The sequence below is a fragment of the Chiloscyllium plagiosum genome, unplaced genomic scaffold, assembly GCF_037043375.1.
Source record: "Chiloscyllium plagiosum isolate Xiang-an unplaced genomic scaffold, Cpla_swu_hap1 HiC_scaffold_50, whole genome shotgun sequence".
Lineage (NCBI taxonomy): Eukaryota > Metazoa > Chordata > Chondrichthyes > Orectolobiformes > Hemiscylliidae > Chiloscyllium > Chiloscyllium plagiosum.
Window position 1 is genome coordinate 55,736,785 of NW_028270188.1, and position 21,061 is coordinate 55,757,845.

At 54.4% G+C, this 21,061-nt stretch overlaps 1 protein-coding gene across 1 annotated transcript in view; it reads right to left on the reverse strand.

Annotated features, from left to right (window-relative positions):
* The window catches only part of dcst2 (DC-STAMP domain containing 2), a 137,337-nt gene that overhangs the window by 21,142 nt on the left and 95,134 nt on the right, over positions 1-21,061 (reverse strand). Inside the window, exons 8-11 of the mRNA XM_087985117.1 lie at positions 18,970-19,134; positions 12,449-12,616; positions 4,976-5,076; positions 4,101-4,231 (exon numbers count right to left, since the gene is read on the reverse strand). Of these exons, the coding sequence (XP_087841243.1) occupies positions 4,101-4,231; positions 4,976-5,076; positions 12,449-12,616; positions 18,970-19,134 (565 nt within the window). The remainder of the gene's footprint in view (positions 1-4,100; positions 4,232-4,975; positions 5,077-12,448; positions 12,617-18,969; positions 19,135-21,061) is intronic.

The window sequence follows — 21,061 nt, forward strand, 5'->3', positions numbered from 1 at the left end:
CACTATGGGGCAATTAAGCATGGCCAATCCACCCTAACCTGCACATCCCTGGACACTATGGGGCAATTTAGCATGGCCAATCCACCCTAACCTGCACATCCCTGGGCACTACGGGACAATTTAGCATGGCCAATCCACCCTAACCTGCACATCCCTGGGCACTATGGGACAATTTAGCATGGCCAATCCACCCTAACCTGCACATCCCTGGGCACTATGGGGCAATTTAGCATGGCCAATCCACCCTAACCTGCACATCCCTGGGCACTATGGGACAATTTAGCATGGCCAATCCACCCTAACCTGCACATCCCTGGGCACTACGGGACAATTTAGCATGGCCAATCCACCCTAACCTGCACATCCCTGGACACTATGGGACAATTGGGGAGACAGGCCGGCTACTTGCGGAGCATTTCAGAGAACACCTCTGGGACACCCGGACCAACCAACCCAACCAGCCTGTAGCTCAACATTTCAATTCCCCCTCCCACTCCACCAAGGATATGCAGGTCTTTGGACTCCTCCATCGTCAGACCACAACAAAACAACGGTTGGAGGAAGAACGCCTCATCTTCCGGCTAGGAACCCTCCAACCACAAGGGATGAACTCGGATTTCACCAGTTTCCTCATTTCCTTTCCCCCCCACCCTGTCTCAGTCAAATCCATCAAATTCAGCACCGCCTTCCTAACCTGAGATCTTCTTCCCGACCTCTCCGCCCCCACCCCAGTCTGACCTATCACCCTCACCTTGACCTCTTTCCACCTATCACATTTCCGACGCCCCTCTCCCAAGTCCCTCCTCCCTACCTTTTATCTTAGCCTGCTGGACAAACTTTCCCCATTCCTGAAGAAGGGCTTATGCCCGAAACGTCGATTCTCCTGTTCCCTGGATGCTGCCTGACCTGCTGCGCTTTTCCAGCAACACATTTCCAGCTCTGATCTCCAGCATCTGCAGACCTCACTTTCTCCCCGACAATTTAGCATGGCCAATCCACCCTAATCTGCATATCCCTGGGCACTATGGGATAATTTAGCATGGCCAATCCACCCTAACCTGCACATCCCTGAACACTTTGTGACAATTTAGCATGGCTAATCCACCCTAACCTGCACATACCTGGGGCACTATGGGACAATGTAACATGGCCAATCCACCCTAACCTGCATTTCCCTGGGCACTATGGGACAATTTAGTCCACCCTAACCTGCACATACCTGGACACTACGGGACAATTTAGCATGGCCAATCTACCCTAACCTGCACATCCCTGGGCACAATCGGACAATTTAGCATGGCCAATCCACCCTAACCTGCACATCCCTGGGCACTACAGGACAATTTAGCATGGCCAATCCACCCTAACCTGCACATCCCTGGACACTATGGGACAATTTAGCATGGCCAATCCACCCTAACCTGCACATCCCTGGGCACTATCGGACAATTTAGCATGGCCAATCCACCCTAACCTGCACATCCCTGGACACTACGGGACAATTTAGCATGGCCAATCCACCCTAACCTGCACATCCCTGGGCACTATCGGACAATTTAGCATGGCCAATCCACCATAACCTGCACATCCCTGGGCACTACAGGACAATTTAGCATGGCCAATCCACCCTAACCTGCACATCCCTGGACACTATGGGACAATTTAGCATGGCCAATCCACCCTAACCTGCACATCCCTGGGCACTATGTTACAATTTAGCACGGCCAATCCACCCTAACCTGCACATCCCTGGGCACTATGGGACAATTTAGCATGGCCAATCCACCCTAACCTGCACATCCCTGGGCACCATGGGACAATTTAGCATGGCCAATCCACCCTAACCTGCATATCCCTGGGCACTATGGGGCAATTAAGCATGGCCAATCCACCCTAACCTGCACATCCCTGGACACTATGGGGCAATTTAGCATGGCCAATCCACCCTAACCTGCACATCCCTGGGCACTACGGGACAATTTAGCATGGCCAATCCACCCTAACCTGCACATCCCTGGGCACTATGGGACAATTTAGCATGGCCAATCCACCCTAACCTGCACATCCCTGGGCACTATGGGGCAATTTAGCATGGCCAATCCACCCTAACCTGCACATCCCTGGGCACTATGGGACAATTTAGCATGGCCAATCCACCCTAACCTGCACATCCCTGGGCACTACGGGAAAATTTAGCATGGCCAATCCACCCTAACCTGCACATCCCTGGACACTATGGGACAATTGGGGAGACAGGCCGGCTACTTGCGGAGCATTTCAGAGAACACCTCTGGGACACCCGGACCAACCAACCCAACCAGCCTGTAGCTCAACATTTCAATTCCCCCTCCCACTCCACCAAGGATATGCAGGTCTTTGGACTCCTCCATCGTCAGACCACAACAAAACAACGGTTGGAGGAAGAACGCCTCATCTTCCGGCTAGGAACCCTCCAACCACAAGGGATGAACTCGGATTTCACCAGTTTCCTCATTTCCTTTCCCCCCACCCTGTCTCAGTCAAATCCATCAAATTCAGCACCGCCTTCCTAACCTGAGATCTTCTTCCCGACCTCTCCGCCCCCACCCCAGTCTGACCTATCACCCTCACCTTGACCTCTTTCCACCTATCACATTTCCGACGCCCCTCTCCCAAGTCCCTCCTCCCTACCTTTTATCTTAGCCTGCTGGACCAACTTTCCTCATTCCTGAAGAAGGGCTTATGCCCGAAACGTCGATTCTCCTGTTCCCTGGATGCTGCCTGACCTGCTGCGCTTTTCCAGCAACACATTTCCAGCTCTGATCTCCAGCATCTGCAGACCTCACTTTCTCCCCGACAATTTAGCATGGCCAATCCACCCTAATCTGCATATCCCTGGGCACTATGGGATAATTTAGCATGGCCAATCCACCCTAACCTGCACATCCCTGAACACTTTGTGACAATTTAGCATGGCTAATCCACCCTAACCTGCACATACCTGGGGCACTATGGGACAATGTAACATGGCCAATCCACCCTAACCTGCATTTCCCTGGGCACTATGGGACAATTTAGTCCACCCTAACCTGCACATACCTGGACACTACGGGACAATTTAGCATGGCCAATCTACCCTAACCTGCACATCCCTGGGCACAATCGGACAATTTAGCATGGCCAATCCACCCTAACCTGCACATCCCTGGGCACTACAGGACAATTTAGCATGGCCAATCCACCCTAACCTGCACATCCCTGGACACTATGGGACAATTTAGCATGGCCAATCCACCCTAACCTGCACATCCCTGGGCACTATCGGACAATTTAGCATGGCCAATCCACCCTAACCTGCACATCCCTGGACACTACGGGACAATTTAGCATGGCCAATCCACCCTAACCTGCACATCCCTGGGCACTATCGGACAATTTAGCATGGCCAATCCACCATAACCTGCACATCCCTGGGCACTACAGGACAATTTAGCATGGCCAATCCACCCTAACCTGCACATCCCTGGACACTATGGGACAATTTAGCATGGCCAATCCACCCTAACCTGCACATCCCTGGGCACTATGTTACAATTTAGCACGGCCAATCCACCCTAACCTGCACATCCCTGGGCACTATCGGACAATTTAGCATGGCCAATCCACCCTAACCTGCACATCCCTGGGCACTATGGGACAATTTAGCATGGCCAATCCACCCTAACCTGCACATCCCTGGGCACTACGGGACAATTTAGCATGGCCAATCCACCCTAACCTGCACATCCCTGGGCACTATGGGACAATTTAGCATGGCCAATCCACCCTAACCTGCACGCCCCTGGGCACTACGGGACAATTTAGCATGGCCAATCCACCCTAACCTGCACATCTGTGGACTGTGGCACGAAACCCATGGGGGGAGAATGTGCAAAACCCACACAGAGAGTCACCCCGTGGGGGGAATCGAACCCGGGTCCCTGGTGCCATGAGGCAGCGGTGCTAACCACTGAGCCACCGTCCCACCGGTTTGGAAGATAGCCCAGTGTTGAAGAGAGGGGACAACGGGCCTGAGTTGGAGGTGGTTAATCGCAGTGAAATCCTGGAGGGATGGTCCTTACCTTGCAGCCAGGACAAGGAGGATGTTAGTGTGCCCAGCGTCAGTGGAATTTTTCTGCACTGCTTGGAAGAGAGCCTTCAGCAGGGATGTGCGCTTGGAAGTGATCTGGTTGTACAGATAGCAGATCCGTTCCTGACAACAGCAATGACACAAGGTGGTCAATAGTGAGGTGAATTTGTGACCCGCCACTCTATCAGAGAGTCAGCAGTGAGGAGCGGGCTGAGACAGAGGGTTAGTGCTGAGGGAGTGGGCACTGTGGGAGGGTCAGTGCTGAGGGAGTGGGCGCTGTCGGAGGGTCAGTGCTGAGGGAGCAGACGCTGTCAGAAGGTCAGTGCTGAGGGAGCGGGCTCAGAGCGAGGGTCAGCGCTGAGGGAGTGGGCACTGTGGGAGGGTCAGTACGGAGGAAGTGGGCACTGTGGGAGGGTCAGTGCTGAGGGAGCAGGCGCTGTCGGTGGGTCAATGCTGAGCGAATGGGCACTGTCGGAGGGTCAACGCTGAGGGAGTAGGCGCTGTTGGAGGGTCAGTGCTGAGGGAGCGGGCACTGTCGGAGGGTCAACGCTGAGGGAGTAGGCGCTGTCAGAGGGTCAGTGCTGAGGGAGCGGGCACTGTCGGAGGGTCAGCGCTGAGGGAGCGGGCACTGTCGGAGGGTCAGCGCTGAGGGAGCGGGCACTGGCGGAGGGTCAGCGTTGAGGGAGCGGGCGCTGTCGGAGCTACGTTGTTTCACATTGAGACATTAAGGCATGGGTCCTACTCCCCTTTAAGTGGCTATAAGACGTCATTGCCTGTAGTGAATGAAGGGTGAGGTATGGGGAGTACAGATCCATGCCTGTAGGGAGAATCAATTTCACATTGGTGGTGTGTTCCACCTCAACTCACCCGCTCTCTGGAAGGGTAATAGACAGAGCAGATATATCTCCGCAATCTGCATATGTAACATCCAAATAAAACAATGAAGAATGTAATTCCATATAAAACTCCTGGAAGGCAAACAGACACAGGAATGTAATGTTTTGTTTTAGTTCTTCATTTCACCTGTTCCTGCCTTCCATGAGCATTCTCTCAAACCTTTCAGTGCAGGATTATTGTCCCACCAAACCCATAAAGTAAATATTATAACCAGACACTCTTAATGTATTGAACTGTCAATTACAGAATGACCCTTTCATTCAATTATATATTGCTCTGTTCCTTGAACTAACCCGAATCTAACAGTCATTGCATTTCGTCCATTGATATTCTAGATATTACACACTGTCTACATGTTGCAGAGATTTTTAGCCTCCTGTGTTCATTATATAGACAGTCAGTTTTTGGAGAAACTGGATTTGATGTTTTGTGAGACATGCTGGCACCAGTTCTCAGGTTATGAACAAAAAAAAACACTGCCTAGCAACAGCTTCTGAATTTGCTTTAACTTGTAGATGACACAGACCTGAGAAGGCAATTGTATTCAGAACTGCAAAAAGATGGCCAGATCTCACCACCACCATCATCCCCCCTCCCCACCCCCACCCCCCCCGCAAGTGAGAGAAGACGATGAAAACTCTTTTTAAAAAATCCTAATTACAGAGGAGACCTAGGTCTAACTGACTGGCCAGTGAATGGGAATCGCAGCCATGTGATCCAATTGCCCAAAACCAAACAAACGGTTAAAAAAAGTCACCTTATTCTGCCGTTTTGTATTTTAGAATTTAGAATATCTTTTGTTTTGGCTTTTGTCAGTTTGAATTCTTTAGACAAGTCAGTGTGAGGACAATCAATGTATAGTTTACAGAAAAGAATATTATAGGAAAGTGTTCAGTGTAGGTTACAGTCAGTATAAATTACACAGACACGGTCAGTGTGTATTATAGAGATAAAGTCAAAGAGTCACACAGCACGGAAACACATGGTCCAACCAGTATATAATCCCAAACTAATCTAGTCCCACTGGCCTGCTCCTGACCCATATCCCTCCGAATCTTCCTTAATCATGTGCTTTATCCAAATTTCTTTTAAATGTAGTAACCACTTCCTCAGGAAGTTCATTCCACATGCGAACGACTCTCTGTGTAAAATATTTGCCCCTCATGGTTTTTTTTTAAATCTCTCTCCTCTCACCTTAAAAATGTGCCCCCTAACTGTGAAATCCACCCCCCCCCCCCCCCCCCCCCATTGCCCCCACAGGGAAAAGTTCACTCCCGTTTACTCTATCTACACCCCTCGTTATTTTATAAACTCCTGTAAAGTTGCCTCTCAACCTCCTACGCTCCTGTGAAAGAAGATCCTGGGGAGTGTTGCTGAACAAAGAGACCTTGGAGTGCAGGTTCATAGCTCCTTGAAAGTGGAGTCGCAGGTAGATAGGATAGTGAAGGAGGTGTTTGGTATGCTTTCCTTTATTGGTCAGAGTATTGAGTACAGGGGTTAGTAGGTCATTTTTGCGGCTGTACAGGACATTGGTTAGGCCACTTTTAGAATATTGCGTGCAATTCTGGTCACCTTCCTGTCAGAAAGATGTTGTGAAACTTGAAAGGGTTCAGAAAAGATTTACAAGGATGTTGGAGGGTTTGAGCTACAGGGAGAGGCTAAATAGGCTGGGGCTGTTTTCCCTGGAGGGTCGGAGGCTGAGGGGTGACCTTATAGAGGTTAATATAATCATGAGGGGGCATGGATAGGATAAATAGATAAGGTCTTTTCCCTGGGGCGGGGGTGTCCAGAACTAGAGGGGCATAGGTTTAGGATGAGAGAAGAAAGATATAAGAGTGACATACTGGGCAACCTTTTCACGCAGAGGGTGGGACGTGTATGGAATGAGCTGCCAGAGGAAGTGGTGGAGGCTGGTACAATGACAGCATTTAAAAGGCGTAGGAAGGGTTTAGAGGGAGATGGACCAAGTTCTGGTAAATGGGACTAGATTAACTTGGGATACATGATCTGTATGGACAAGTTGGTCTGAAGGGTTGTTTCTGTGCTGGACAGATCTGTGACTCAATATGTGCTAGCCTATCCAAACTTTCTTTATAACTCAGACCTTCCCATATCCAGCAAGATCCTGGTCAATCTCTTCGGAACCCTCTCCAGCTTAATCATATCCTTCCGATAACAGGGTGACAAATGTATGATAGAGAAATGTTCAGTGTACGTTATAGTCAGTCTGAATTATACAGGCACATTCAGAGTCTCTTTGGAGGATCATAGAATCCCGACAGTGTGAAAACAGGCCATTTGGTCCAACAGGTCCACACTGACCCTCCGAAGAGCAACCCACCCAGACCCATTCCTCTACTCCACACTTATCCCTGACTAATCCACCCTAACCTGCACATCCCTGGGCACTGTGGGACAATTTAGCATGGCCAATCCACTCTAACCTACACATCCCTGGGCACTATGTGACAATTTAGCATGGCCAATCCACCCTAACCTGCACATCCCTGGGCACTAGAGGATAATTTAGCATGGCCAACCCACCCTAACCTGCACATCCCTGGGCACTATGGGACAATTTAGCATGGTCAATCCACACTAACCTGCACATCCCTGGATACTATGGGACAATTTAGCATGGCCAATCCACCCTAACCTGCACATCCCTGGGCACTATGGGGCAATTTAGCATGGCCAATCCATCCTAACCTACACATCCCTGGGCACTATGGGGCAATTTAGCATGGCCAATCCACCCTAACCTGCACATCCCTGGGCACTATGGGGCAATTTAGCCTGGCCAATCCACCCTAACCTGCACATCCCTGGGCACTATGGGACAATTTAGCTTGGCCAATCCACCCTAACCTGCACATCCCTGGGCACTATGGGACAATTTAGCATGGCCAATCCACCCTAACCTGCACATCCCTGGACACTATGGGACAATGTAGCATGGCCAATCCACCCTAATCTGCACATCCCCAGGCACTATGGGACAATTTAGCATGGCCAATCCACCCTAACCTACACATCCCTGGGCACTATGGGGCAATTTAGCATGGCCAATCCACCCTAACCTGCACATCCCTGGGCACTATGGGGCAATTTAGCCTGGCCAATCCACCCTAACCTGCACATCCCTGGGCACTATGGGACAATTTAGCTTGGCCAATCCACCCTAACCTGCACATCCCTGGGCACTATGGGACAATTTAGCATGGCCAATCCACCCTAACCTGCACATCCCTGGGCACTATGGGACAGTTTAGCATGGCCAATCCACCCTAACCTGCACATCCCTGGGCACTATGGGGCAATTTAGCCTGGCCAATCCACCCTAACCTGCACATCCCTGGGCACTATGGGACAATTTAGCATGGCCAATCCACCCTAACCTGCACATCCCTGGGCACTATGGGACAGTTTAGCATGGCCAATCCACCCTAACCTGCACATCCCTGGGCACTATGGGACAGTTTAGCATGGCCAATCCACCTGCACACCTTAGGACTGTGGGTGGAAACTGGAGCACGAGGAAAACCAGGCTGATACGGGGGTGGGAGAATGTGCAAACTCCACTCAGACGGTCACCCTGAAGTGGGGAATCGAACCCGGGTCCCTGGCGCCGTGAGGCAGCGGTGCTAACCACTGAGCCACCGGATAAAACTATTCTATTGTTACTGTCAGTGGGAATGATACAGATGCTGTTTGTGTGGGGGGTGGGGGTGGGGGAGTGTGTGTGTGTGTGGGAAGTGGGGAGTGTGTGTGTGTGGGGAGGGGGGAGTGTGTGTGTGTGGGGAGGGGGGAGAGTGTGTGTGGGGAGGGGGGAGTGTGTGTGTGTGGGGAGGGGGGAGAGTGTGTGTGGGGAGGGGGGAGTGTGTGTGGGGGAGGGGGGAGTGTGTGTGTGTGTTGGGGAGGGGGAAGTGTGTGTGTGTGGGAAGGGGGGAGTGTGTGTGTGGGGAGTGGAGAGTGTGTGTGGGGGGAGGGGGGAGTGTGTGTGTGTGGGGAGGGGGGAGTGTGTGTGTGTGGGAAGGGGGGAGTGTGTGTGTGTGGGGAGTGGAGAGTGTGTGTGGGGGGAGGGGGGAGTGTGTGTGTGTGGGGAGGGGGGAGTGTGTGTGTGTGGGAAGGGGGGAGTGTGTGTGTGGGGAGTGGAGAGTGTGTGTGGGGGAGGGGGGAGTATGTGTGTGTGGGGAGGAGGGAGAGTGTGTGTGGGGAGGGGGGGAGTGTGTGTGGGGGAGGGGGGAGTGTGTGTGTGTGTTGGGGAGGGGGAAGTGTGTGTGTGTGTGGGGAGTGGAGAGTGTGTGTGGGGGGAGGGGGGAGTGTGTGTGTGTGGGGAGGGGGGAGTGTGTGTGTGTGGGAAGGGGGGAGTGTGTGTGTGGGGAGTGGAGAGTGTGTGTGGGGGAGGGGGGAGTATGTGTGGGGAGGGGGGAGTGTGTGTGGGGAGGGGGGAGTTTGTATTTGAGTGTGTGTCTGTGTGTGTGTGAGTGTGGGGAGGAGTGAGTGTGAGTGTGGGGGAGAGTGTGTGTTCGGGGAGGGGGGAGTTTGTGTGTGTGTGAGTGTGTGTGTGGGGAGTGGGGAGTGTGTCTGTGTGTGTGTGAGTGTGGGGAAGGGGAGTGTGTGTGTGGGGAGGGGGGAGTTTGTGTGTGTGTGAGTGTGTGTGTGGGGAGTGGGGAGTGTGTCTGTGTGTGTGTGAGTGTGGGGAGGGGGGAGTGTGTGAGTGTGTGTGTGTGGGGAGGGGGGAGTGTGTCTTTGTGTGTGTAAGTGTGTGTGTGGGTGGGTTGGGGGGAGTGTGTGTGTGTGGGGAGGGGGCAGTGTGTGTGCGTGTGTGAGTGTGTGTGTGTGGGGAGGGGGAGTGTGTCTGTGTGTGGGGAGGGGGGAGTGTGTGTGTGTGGGGAGGGGGGAGTGTGTCTGTGTGTGTGTGAGTGTGTGTGTGTGGGGAGGGGGGAGTGTGTCTGTGTGTGAGTGTGTGTGTGTGTGGGGATGGGGGAGTGTGTGTGTGAGTGTGTGTGTGTGGGGAGGGGGGAGTGTGTGTGTGTGAGTGTGTGTGTGGGGAGGGGGGAGTGTGTCTGTGTGTGTGAATGTGTGCGTGTGTGTGTGGGGAGGGGGAGTGTGTGTGTGTGTGAGTGTGTGCCTGTGGGGAGGGGGGAGTGTGTCTGTGTGTGTGTGAGTGTGTGTGTGGGGAGGGGGGAGTGTGTCTGTGTGTGTGTGAGTGTGTGTGTGGGGAGGGGGGAGTGTGTCTGTGTGTGAGTGTGTGTGTGGGGAGGGGGGAGTGTGTCTGTGTGTGAGTGTGTGTGTGGGGAGGGGGGAGTGTGTCTGTGTGTGTGTGAGTGTGCGTGTGTGTGTGAGTGTGTGTGTGTGGGGAGGGGGGAGTGTGTCTGTGTGTGTGTGAGTGTGTGTGTGGGAAGGGGGGAGTGTGTCTGTGTGTGTGTGAGTGTGTGTGTGGGGAGGGGGGAGTGTGTCTGTGTGTGAGTGTGTGTGGGGAGGGGGGAGTGTGTCTGTGTGTGTGTGAGTGTGTGTGTGTGGGGAGGGGGGAGTGTGTCTGTGTGTGTGTGAGTGTGTGTGTGGGGAGGGGGGAGTGTGTCTGTGTGTGAGTGAGTGTGTGTGTGGGGAGGGGGGAGTATGTCTGTGTGTGTGGGGAGGGGGGAGTGTGTGTGTGTGTGGGGAGGGGGGAGTGTGTCTGTGTGTGTGTGAGTGTGTGTGTGGGGAGGGGGGAGTGTGTGTGTGAGTGTGTGTGTGTGGGGATGGGGGAGTGTGTCTGTGTGTGTGTGAGTGTGTGTGGGGAGGGGGGAGTGTGTCTGTGTGTGTGAGTGTGTGTGTGTGGGGAGGGGGGAGTGTGTCTGTGTGTGTGTGTGAATGTGTGTGTGGGGAGGGGGGAGTGTGTCTGTGTGTGAGTGTGTGTGTGTGGGGAGGGGGGAGTGTGTCTGTGTGTGTGTGTGTGTGTGTGTGGGGAGGAGGGAGTGTGTCTGTGTGTGTGTGAGTGTTTGTGTGTAGGGAGGGGGGAGTGTGTGTGTAGGGAGGGGGGAGTGTGTGTGTGTGTGGGGGGGGAGTGTGTCTGTATTTGAGAGTGTGTGGGGAGGGGGAGTGTGTCTGTCTGTGTGTGTGTGTGTGTGTGTGGGGAGGGGAGTGTGTGTGTGTGTGTGGGGAGGGGTGAGTGTGTCTGTGTGTGTGTGAGTGTGTGGGGAGGGGGGAGTGTGTGTGTGTGGGGTGAGGGGGAAGTGTGTCTGTGTGTGTGTGAGTGTGTGTGTGTGGGGAGGGGGGAGTGTGTGTGTGTGGGGGGGAGGGGGAAGTGTGTCTGTGTGTGTGAGTGTGTGTGTGGGGAGGGGGCAGTGTGTGTGTGTCTGGGGGGAGGGGGAAGTGTGTCTGTGTGTGTGTGGTGAGGGGGAAGTGTGTGTGTGGGGAGGGAGCGAGTGTGTGAGTGTGTCTGGGGGGAGGGGGAGTGTGTGTGTGTGGGGTGTGGGAGCGAGTGTATGTGTGTGTGTGGGGAGGGGGAAGAGTGTGTGTGTGTGGGGAGCGGGGAGTGTGTGTGTGTGGGGGGAGGGGGAAGAGTGTGTGTGTGTGTGGGGAGCGGGGAGTGTGTATGTGTGTGGGGAGGGGGGAGTGTGTGTGTGGGGAGTGGGTAGTGTGTGTGGGGGAGGGGGAGTATGTGTGGGGAGGGGGGAGTGTGTGTGTGAGGAGGGGGGAGTGTGTGTGTGTGTGGGGAGGGAGGAGTGTGTGTGTGTGGGGAGGGGGAAGTGTGTGTGGGGGGAGAGTGGAGTATGTGTGTGGGGAGGGGTGTGTGTGTGTGTGTGTGTGGGGAGGGGGAGTGTGTGTGTGAGGAGGGGGGAGTGTGTGTGTGTGTGTGGGGAGGGAGGAGTGTGTGTGTGTGGGGAGGGGGAAGTGTGTGTGGGGGGAGAGTGGAGTATGTGTGTGGGGAGGGGTGTGTGTGTGTGTGTGTGTGGGGAGGGGGAGTGTGTGTGGGGAGGGGGGAGTTTGTATTTGAGTGTGTGTCTGTGTGTGTGTGTGAGTGTGGGGAGGAGTGAGTGTGAGTGTGGGGGAGAGTGTGTGTTCGGGGAGGGGGGAGTTTGTGTGTGTGTGAGTGTGTGTGGGGAAGGGGAGTGTGTGTTTGGGGAGGGGGGAGTGTGTGTGTGTGTGTGTGTGTGAGTGTGTGTGTGTGGGGAGGGGGGAGTGTGTGTGTGTGTGAGTAGGGGGGAGTGTGTGTGTGAGTGTGTGTGTGTGGGGAGGGGGGAGTGTGTGTGAGTGTGTGTGTGTGTGGGGAGGGGGGAGTGTGTGTGTGTGTGTCTGTGTGTGTGTGGGGAGGGGGAGTGTGTGTGTGTGTGAGTAGGGGGGAGTGTGTGTGTGTTGTGTGGGGAGGGGGGAGTGTGTGTGTGTGTGTGTGTGTGAGTGTGTGTGTGTGTGTGTGTGTGCGTGCGCGGTACGCAGTGAGGCCTGGAGTATGCTCACCAATTAATGAGTAGATTTTGTAGTTTGGAGGCGATGGGATGATTGCACACCTCTTGGAGACCACAGTGATGTTTCCGCTCTGTACCACATCAAACGCTGACACCATGTTGCGATAGATATCGGAGGCGTATCCAGTCCCATTAACGGAGATTCCCAGGATCACAGGTGCTGAGGGAAGTATCAGACGTGATTAGTGCTCAGAGCGATCACACACGTGGCCTGTACCTGGCATTGACATCGCTTCGAGGATTGAATTAACCTGAGACACCTCGGGAACTTGTCCTTCAGTTAGAATCTCAGAGAGCACACGGTGCAGGGAGAGACGGATGTGATGGTGCCCGCTGGATAAACTAGCCACCTGCTCCGATCCCAAACTCCAGCCCCCGCTCCTGACCCTGGCGGGGCCCAGCTCCATTTTAAATGGGCTTCTGCCTCATCTGCCAGGCTAGGACTGGCACAGTGGCTCAGTGGTTAGCCCCGCTGCCTCACGGCGCCAGGGACCCGGATTCGATTCCCCCCCCCCCCCATCTTGAGGCGACTATCTGTGTGGACTTCGCACGTTCTCCAACCCCATGTCTGTGTGGGGTTCCTCCCACAGTCAAAGATGTGCAGGTTAGTGTGGATTGGCCATGCTAAATTGTCCCATAATGCCCAGGGATGTGTAGGTTAGGGTGGAATGGCCATGCTAAATTGTCCCATAGTGCCCAGGGATGTGTAGGTTAGGGTGGATTGGCCATGCTAAATTGTCCCGCAGTGCCCAGGGATGTGCGGGTTAGGGTGGATTGGCCATGCTAAATTGTCCCATAGTGCCCAGGGTTGTGTAGGTTACAGTGGATTGGCCATGCTAAATTGTCCCATAGTGCCCAGGGATGTGTAGGTTAGGGTGGATTGGCCATGCTAAATTGTCCGATAGTGCCCAGGGATGTGCAGGTTAGGGTGGATTGGCCATGCTAAATTGTCCCATAGTGCCCAGGGATGTGCAGGTTAGGGTGGATTGGCCGTGCTAAATTGTCCCGCAGTGCCCAGGGATGTGTAGGTTACAGTGGATTGGCCATGCTAAATTGTCCGATAGTGCCCAGGGATGTGCAGGTTAGGGTGGATTGGCCATGCTAAATTGTCCCATAGTGCCCAGGGATGTGCAGGTTAGGGTGGATTGGCCGTGCTAAATTGTCCCGTAGTGCCCAGGGATGTGAGGTTAGGGTGGATTGGCCATGCTAATTTGTCCCGTAGTGCCCAGGGTTGTGCAGGTTAGGGTGGATTGGCCATGCTAAATTGTCCCGTAGTGCCCAGGGATGTGCAGGTTAGGGTGGATTGGCCATGCTAAATTGTCCCGTAGTGCCCAGGGATGTGCAGGTTAGGGTGGATTGGCCATGCTAAATTGTCCCGTAGTGCTCAGGGATGTGCAGGTTAGGGTGGATTGGCTGTGCTAAATTGTCCCATAGTGCCCAGGGATGTGAGGTTAGGGTGGATTGGCCATGCTAAATTGTCCCATATTGCCCAGGGTTGTGCAGGTTAGGGTGGATTGGCCATGCTAAATTGTCCCTTAGTGCCCAGGGATGTGCAGGTTAGGGTGGATTGGCCATGCTAAATTGTCCTGTAGTGCCCAGGGATGTGCAGGTTAGGGTGGATTGGCCGTGCTAAATTGTCCCGTAGTGCCCAGGGATGTGCAGGTTAGGGTGGATTGGCCTTGCTAAATTGTCCCGTAGTGCCCAGGGTTGTGCAGGTTAGGGTGGATTGGCCATGCTAAATTGTCCCATAGTGCCCAGGGCTGTGCAGGTTAGGGTGGATTGGCCATGCTAAATTGTCCCGTAGTGCTCAGGGATGTGCAGGTTAGTGTGGATTGGCCATGCTAAATTGTCCTGTAGTGCCCAGGGATGTGCAGGTTAGGGTGGATTGGCCGTGCTAAATTGTCCCGTAGTGCCCAGGGATGTGAGGTTAGGGTGGATTGGCCATGCTAAATTGTCCCATAGTGCCCAGGGTTGTGCAGGTTAGGGTGGATTGGCCATGCTAAATTGTCCCATAGTGCCCAGGGCTGTGCAGGTTAGGGTGGATTGGCCATGCTAAATTGTCCCGTAGTGCTCAGGGATGTGCAGGTTAGTGTGGATTGGCCGTGCTAAATTGTCCCATAGTGCCCAGGGATGTGAGGTTAGGGTGGATTGGCCATGCTAAATTGTCCTGTAGTGCCCAGGGATGTGCAGGTTAGGGTGGATTGGCCATGCTAAATTGTCCCGTAGTGCTCAGGGATGTGCAGGTTAGGGTGGATTGGCCGTGCTAAATTGTCCCATAGTGCCCAGGGATGTGAGGTTAGGATGGATTGGCCATGCTAAATTGTCCTGTAGTGCCCAGGGTTGTGCAGGTTAGGGTGGATTGGCCATGCTAAATTGTCCCTTCGTGCCCAGGGATATGCAGGTTAGGGTGGATTGGCCATGCTAAATTGTCCTGTAGTGCCCAGGGATGTGCAGGTTAGGGTGGATTGGCCATGCTAAATTGTCCCGTCGTGCCCAGGGATGTGCAGGTTAGGGTGGATTGGCCATGCTAAATTGTCCTGTAGTGCCCAGGATGTGCAGGTTAGGGTGGATTGGCCATGCTAAATTGTCCCGTAGTGCTCAGGGATGTGCAGGTTAGGGTGGATTGGCCGTGCTAAATTGTCCCATAGTGCCCAGGGATGTGAGGTTAGGGTGGATTGGCCATGCTAAATTGTCCCATAGCGTCCAGGAATGTGCAGGTTAGGGTGGATTGGCCATGCTAAATTGTCCCGTAGTGCCCAGGGATGTGCAGGTTAGGGTGGATTGGCCATTCTAAATTGTCCCATAGTGCCCAGGGATGTGCAGGTTAGGGTGGATTGGCCATGCTAAATTGTCCCATAGTGCCCAGGGATGTGCAGGTTAGGGTGGATTGGCCGTGCTAAATAGTCCCGTAGTGTCCCCCAACCGTGTGCGGGATGAAGAGCTTATAGGAGCCCTCTCCATGACTTTACTCATCACCTGAAGCCTGTCTTCCCCCTTCTCCGTCATTAAATTCTCCACTGCGGGGAAAACCAGATCTTCCTTCTCTTCTTAATCCAAGCCCCCTCGTTTGTTTCATTAATCCATGTTGTGAGACATGGTGATCACGGGATTCAGTGATGGTAACACCATTGAACATCAAGGGGGCGGTGGTTAGATTCTCTCTCGATGGGAACCCCCAGGATGTTGATAGTGGGGGGGGATTCAGTGATGGTAACACCATTGAACATCAAGGGGGTGATGGTTAGATTCTCTCTCAATGGGAACCCCCAGGATGTTGATAGTGGGGGGGGGGATTCAGTGATGGCAACACCATTGAACATCAAGGGGGTGATGGTTAGATTCTCTCTCAATGGGAACCCCAGGATGTTGATAGTGGGGGGGGGAATTCAGTGATGGTAACACCATTGAACATCAAGGGGGCGATGGTTAGATTCTCTCTCAATGGGAACCCCCAGGATGTTGATAATGGGGGGGGATTCAGTGATGGTAACGCCATTGAACATCAAGGGGGTGATGGTTAGATTCTCTCTCAATGGGAGCCCCCAGGATGTTGATAGTGGTGGGGGGGATTCAGTGATGGTAACACCATTGAACATCAAGGGGGTGATGGTTAGATTCTCTCTCAATGGGAACCCCCAGGATGTTGATAGTCGGGGGGGGGGATTCAGTGATGGTAACACCATTGAACATCAAGGGGGCGGTGGTTAGATTCTCTCTCAATGGGAACCCCCAGGATGTTGATAGTGGGGGGGAGGGGGGGGATTCAGTGATGGTAACGCCATTGAACATCAAGGGGGCGATGGTTGGATTCTCTCTCAATGGGAACCCCCAGGATGTTGATAGTGGGGGGGGGGGGGGGGGGGGGGGGAATCCGGTGATGGTAACGCCATTGAACATCAAGGGGGCGATGGTTAGATTCTCTCTCAATGGGAGCCCCCAGGATATTGATAATGGGGGGGGGATTCAGTGATGGTAACACCATTGAACATCAAGGGGGCGATGGTTAGATTCGCTCTCAATGGGAGCCCCCAGGATATTGATAATGGGGGGGGATTCAGTGATGGTAACGCCATTGAACATCAAGGGGGCGATGGTTAGATTCTCTCTCAATGGGAGCCCCCAGGATGTTGATAATGGGGGTGGATTCAGTGATGGTAACACCATTGAACATCAAGGGGGCGATGGTTAGATTCTCTCTCAATGGGAACCCCCAGGATGTTGATAGTGGGGGGGGAATTCAGTGATGGTAACACCATTGAACATCAAGGGGGCGATGGTTAGATTCTCTCTCAATGGGAACCCCCAGGATGTTGATAGTGGGGGGATTCAGTGATGGTAACGCCATTGAACCTCAGTTTGGCGATATTTAGATTTTCTGTTGTTGGTGATGGTCATCACCTGCATTTCTCTGGCACCGATGTTGCTCACCCCTTGTCAGCCCAAGCCTGGATATTGCCCAGCTCGTGTTGGATTTGGACACGGAACGTTCCGGTCTCTGAGGGAGCGGCGAATGGAGCTGAACAGTGTGCAATCTTCGGCAAACATCCCTGTGTCTGACCTCGTACCTTACACAGTTTGTTCAGTTCAGTCTACTGTTCCGTTAAAAACTTTGTGAAAACGTGCCTCGAAGGTCCCTTTTAAATCTTTCCCCTCTCACCTTTACCCTATGCCCCTCCGGTTTTGGACTCCCTGATCCTGGGGAAAGTACTTTGGCTATTGACCGTGTCCATGCCCCTAATGATTATGATGGGTCCGCCAATCTAGGGCTAATAAATCTAATTAGGAGTTCAGGAGAAATGTTACCCCAACCCCTCCGCCCCCTCCGCCCCCTCCCGGAGAGCAGAGAAAATGTGGATTTTGTTTCCGGGGGGGGTGGGGTTGGGGGAACGGGGGACTCGTTCTCACAGGGAGTGGCGGGGAGAATGGGGGACTCGCTCCCATAGGGAGTGGGGGGAGAATGGGGGACTCGCTCCCATGGGGAGTGGGGGGGGGAGAATGGGGGACTCGCTCCCATGGGAGTGGGGGGAGAATGGGGGACTCGCTCCCACAGGGAGTGGGGGGGAGAATGGGGGACTCGCTCCCACGGGGAGTGGGGGGAGAATGGGGGACTCGCTCCCATGGGGAGTGGGGGGAGAATGGGGGACTCGCTCCCATGGGGAGTGGGGGGGGAGAATGGGGGACTCGCTCCCACGGGGAGTGGGGTGAGAATGGGGGACTCACTCCCACGGGGAGTGCCGGGGGGGGAGTGGGGGACTCGCTCCCACGGGGAGTGGGGGACTCGCTCCCACAGGGAGAGGGGGGAGAATGGGGGACTCACTCCCACGGGGAGTGCCGGGGGGGGAGTGGGGGACTCGCTCCCACGGGGTGTGGGGGACTCGCTCCCACAGGGAGAGGGGGGAGAATGGGGGACTCACTCCCACGGGGAGTGGGGGGAGAATGGGGGACTCACTCCCACGGGGAGTGGGGGGAGAATGTGGGACTCGCTCCCACGGGGAGTGGGGGGAGAATGGGGGACTCACTCCCACGGGGAGTGGGGGGAGAATGGGGGACTCGCTCACACGGGGAGTGGGGGGAGAATGTGGGACTCGCTCCCACGGGGAGTGGGGGGAGAATGGGGGACTCACTCCCACGGGGAGTGGGGGGAGAATGGGGGACTCGCTCACACGGGGAGTGGGGGGAGAATGTGGGACTCGCTCCCACGGGGAGTGGGGGGAGAATGGGGGACTCGCTCCCACGGGGAGTGGGGGGAGAATGGGGTCTCGCTCCCATTGGGGAGTGGGGGGAGAATGGGGGACTCACTCCCACGGGGAGTGCCGGGGGGGGGGAGTGGGGGACTCGCTCCCACGGGGAGTGGGGGGGAGAATGGGGGACTCACTCCCACGGGGAGTGGGGGGAGAATGGGGGACTCGCTCCCACGGGGAGTGGGGGGAGAATGGGGGACTCGCTCCCACGGGGAGTGTGGGGAGAATGGGGGACTCACTCCCACGAGGAGTGGGGGACTCGCTCCCATGGGAGTGGGGGGAGAATGGGGGACTTACTCCCACGGGGAGTGCCGGGGGGGGAGTGGGGGACTCGCTCCCACGGGGAGTGGGGGGGAATGGGGGACTTGCTCCCACGGGGAGTGGGAGGGGGAGTGGGGGACTCACTCCCACGGGGAGTCGGGGGGGGAGTATGGGACTCGCTCCCACGGGGAGTGGGGGCAAAATGGGGGACTTGCTCCCATGGGGAGTGGGGGGAGAATGGGGGACTCGCTGCAATGGGGAGTGGACAGTGCGCTGAGACAGGGGTGTTGGCTGGGGAAACAGGGTGGTGTGTTGAAATGGCAGCCTCTGGAGCATTCGGCCTAGCTGGTGTCTACCTTCCTGAAGGCCTGGAGTTTGGAATTCCGACCTGAGGAATGTCGGAGCTCATGGAGGCCAATGGATGTGTGCCGCGGAGGGGGGGATAAGCCGACCAGCAGAAAAACGGGAAGACCGAATCATGGGAAAATCAGGGAGGGAGGTGGGGACTCACATCTAGCGACGATCTCCACTTGCAGGTGGTAACTGACCATATCGAGAACCCAGAAGATGGTGTAGTCCAAGAGGATGATGATCACGACCGACACTGACTGCCTCAGGACCGTGGTGAAACCCACAATGTATTTCTGCTTTTCCGACAGTGTCAGGTAGTAGGACCCTGCCAACGGGGTACAAAAGATTGTGCGTTCAAGCGCCCTGTAATAGGCCAGAAGCTTCTGGAACAGGGATTAGGCCTTTCGGCCCATCGAGTGACTACGCCAATCGGTAGAGTCGGGACAGCAAGGGAAAGCGTTCTTCGGCCCAACTCTCGCATGCCGACCGTAGACTCATAGAGCACAGAAAGAGAATGGGGGTCTCGCTCCCATGGGGAGTGGGGGGAAAATTGGGGACTCGATTCCCATGGGAAGGCGGGGGGGAGAATGGGGGAATCCCTCCCAGTGGGGGTGGGGGTGACAATGGGGACCACAAACTCATAGAGTCATACAGCATGGAAACAGACCCTTCGGTCCAACCCGTCCATGCCGACCAGATATCCCAACCCAATTTAGTCCCACCTGCCAGCATTTGGCCCATATCCCTCCAAGCCCTTCCTATCCATGTCCCCATCCAGATGCCTTTTAAATGCTGTCATTGTACCAGCCTCCACCACATCCTCTGGCAGCTCATTCCATACACGTTCCACCCTCTGTGTGAAAAAGTTGCCCCTTCGGTCTCTTTTATATCTTTCCCCTCTCACCCTAAACCTATGCCCCCCTAGTTCTGGACTCCCCGACCCCAGGGAAAAGACTTTGTCTAATTATCCTATCCATGCCCCTCATGATTTTATAAACCTCTATAAAGTCACCCCTCAGCCTCCGACGCTCCAGGGAAAACAGCCCCAGCATGTTCAGCCTCTCCCTGTAGCTCAAACCCTCCAACATCCTTGTAAATCTTTTCTGAACACTTTCAAGTTTCACAACATCCCTCCTATAGCAGGGAGACCAGAATTGCACGCGATATTCCAACAGTGGCCTAACCAATGTCCTGTACAGCCGCAACATGACCTCCCAACTCCTGTACTCAATACTCTGACCAATAAAGGAAAGCATACCAAACGCCGCCTTCACTATCCTATCGACCTGCGACTCCACTTTCAAGGAGCTATGAACCTGCACTTCAAGGTCTCTTTGTTCAGCAACACTTAAAGGTCTGTTATCTACCTCCCACTCTATAACAATATACTGATTCAATAAAAGTCCCTATTCAAATTGCATCAACTTAGTTTTCAAAAGCAGACAGCAGCTGTCATCAATGGCGCCTGTTTCCCTCTGGCTGTAGATGTCCTTGCGTCATCTTCAGTTATTTCCCTGGAGCGTCGGAGGCTGAGGGGTGACCTTGTAGAGGTTTATAAAATCATGAGGGGGCATGGATAGGATAAATTGACAAGGTCTTTTCCCTGGGGTGGGGGGAGTCCAGAACTGGACGGGCATAGGTTCAGGGTGAGAGGGGAAAGGGACCTAAGGGGCAACTTTTTCACACAGAGGGTGGTACGTGTATGGAATGAGCTGCCAGAGGAAGTGGTGGAGGCTGGTACAATGACACCATTTAAAAGGCATCTGGATAGGGGACATGGATAGGAAGGGTTCGGAGGGAATATGGGCCAAGTGCTGGCAAATGGGACTAGGCTAGTTTGTGATATCCGGGTCGGCACGGACGAGTTGGGCCGAAGGGGTCTGTTTCCATGCTGTACGTCCCTATGCCTCTAAACTTCTCCTGCACCCTCTCTCCGATGGGTTCACATAATCTGGCACCCACAACCCTTCACAGTGCTTCAACTCTCGCAAGGGTCTTGTACGGGGTAAAAACAACACCTCCTCACTGGCGCTGTCTGAGTCCTTCAGCAAACTTCGTAAATGCATCTCAAATGAAGGTTTGGTCTCCTTAATGCAAGAAAGAATGGACTGGAGCCTGGAGGAGAGGAGCGGAGGTTGATGCTGGAGTTCCGAGGTGTGCCTTATTGAGTCAACCGGGAAAGCACTCATTGGAATTGGGAAGAATGGGGGGAGGGGTGGGGATGTCATAGAAACATATAAAAGGCTAAAGGG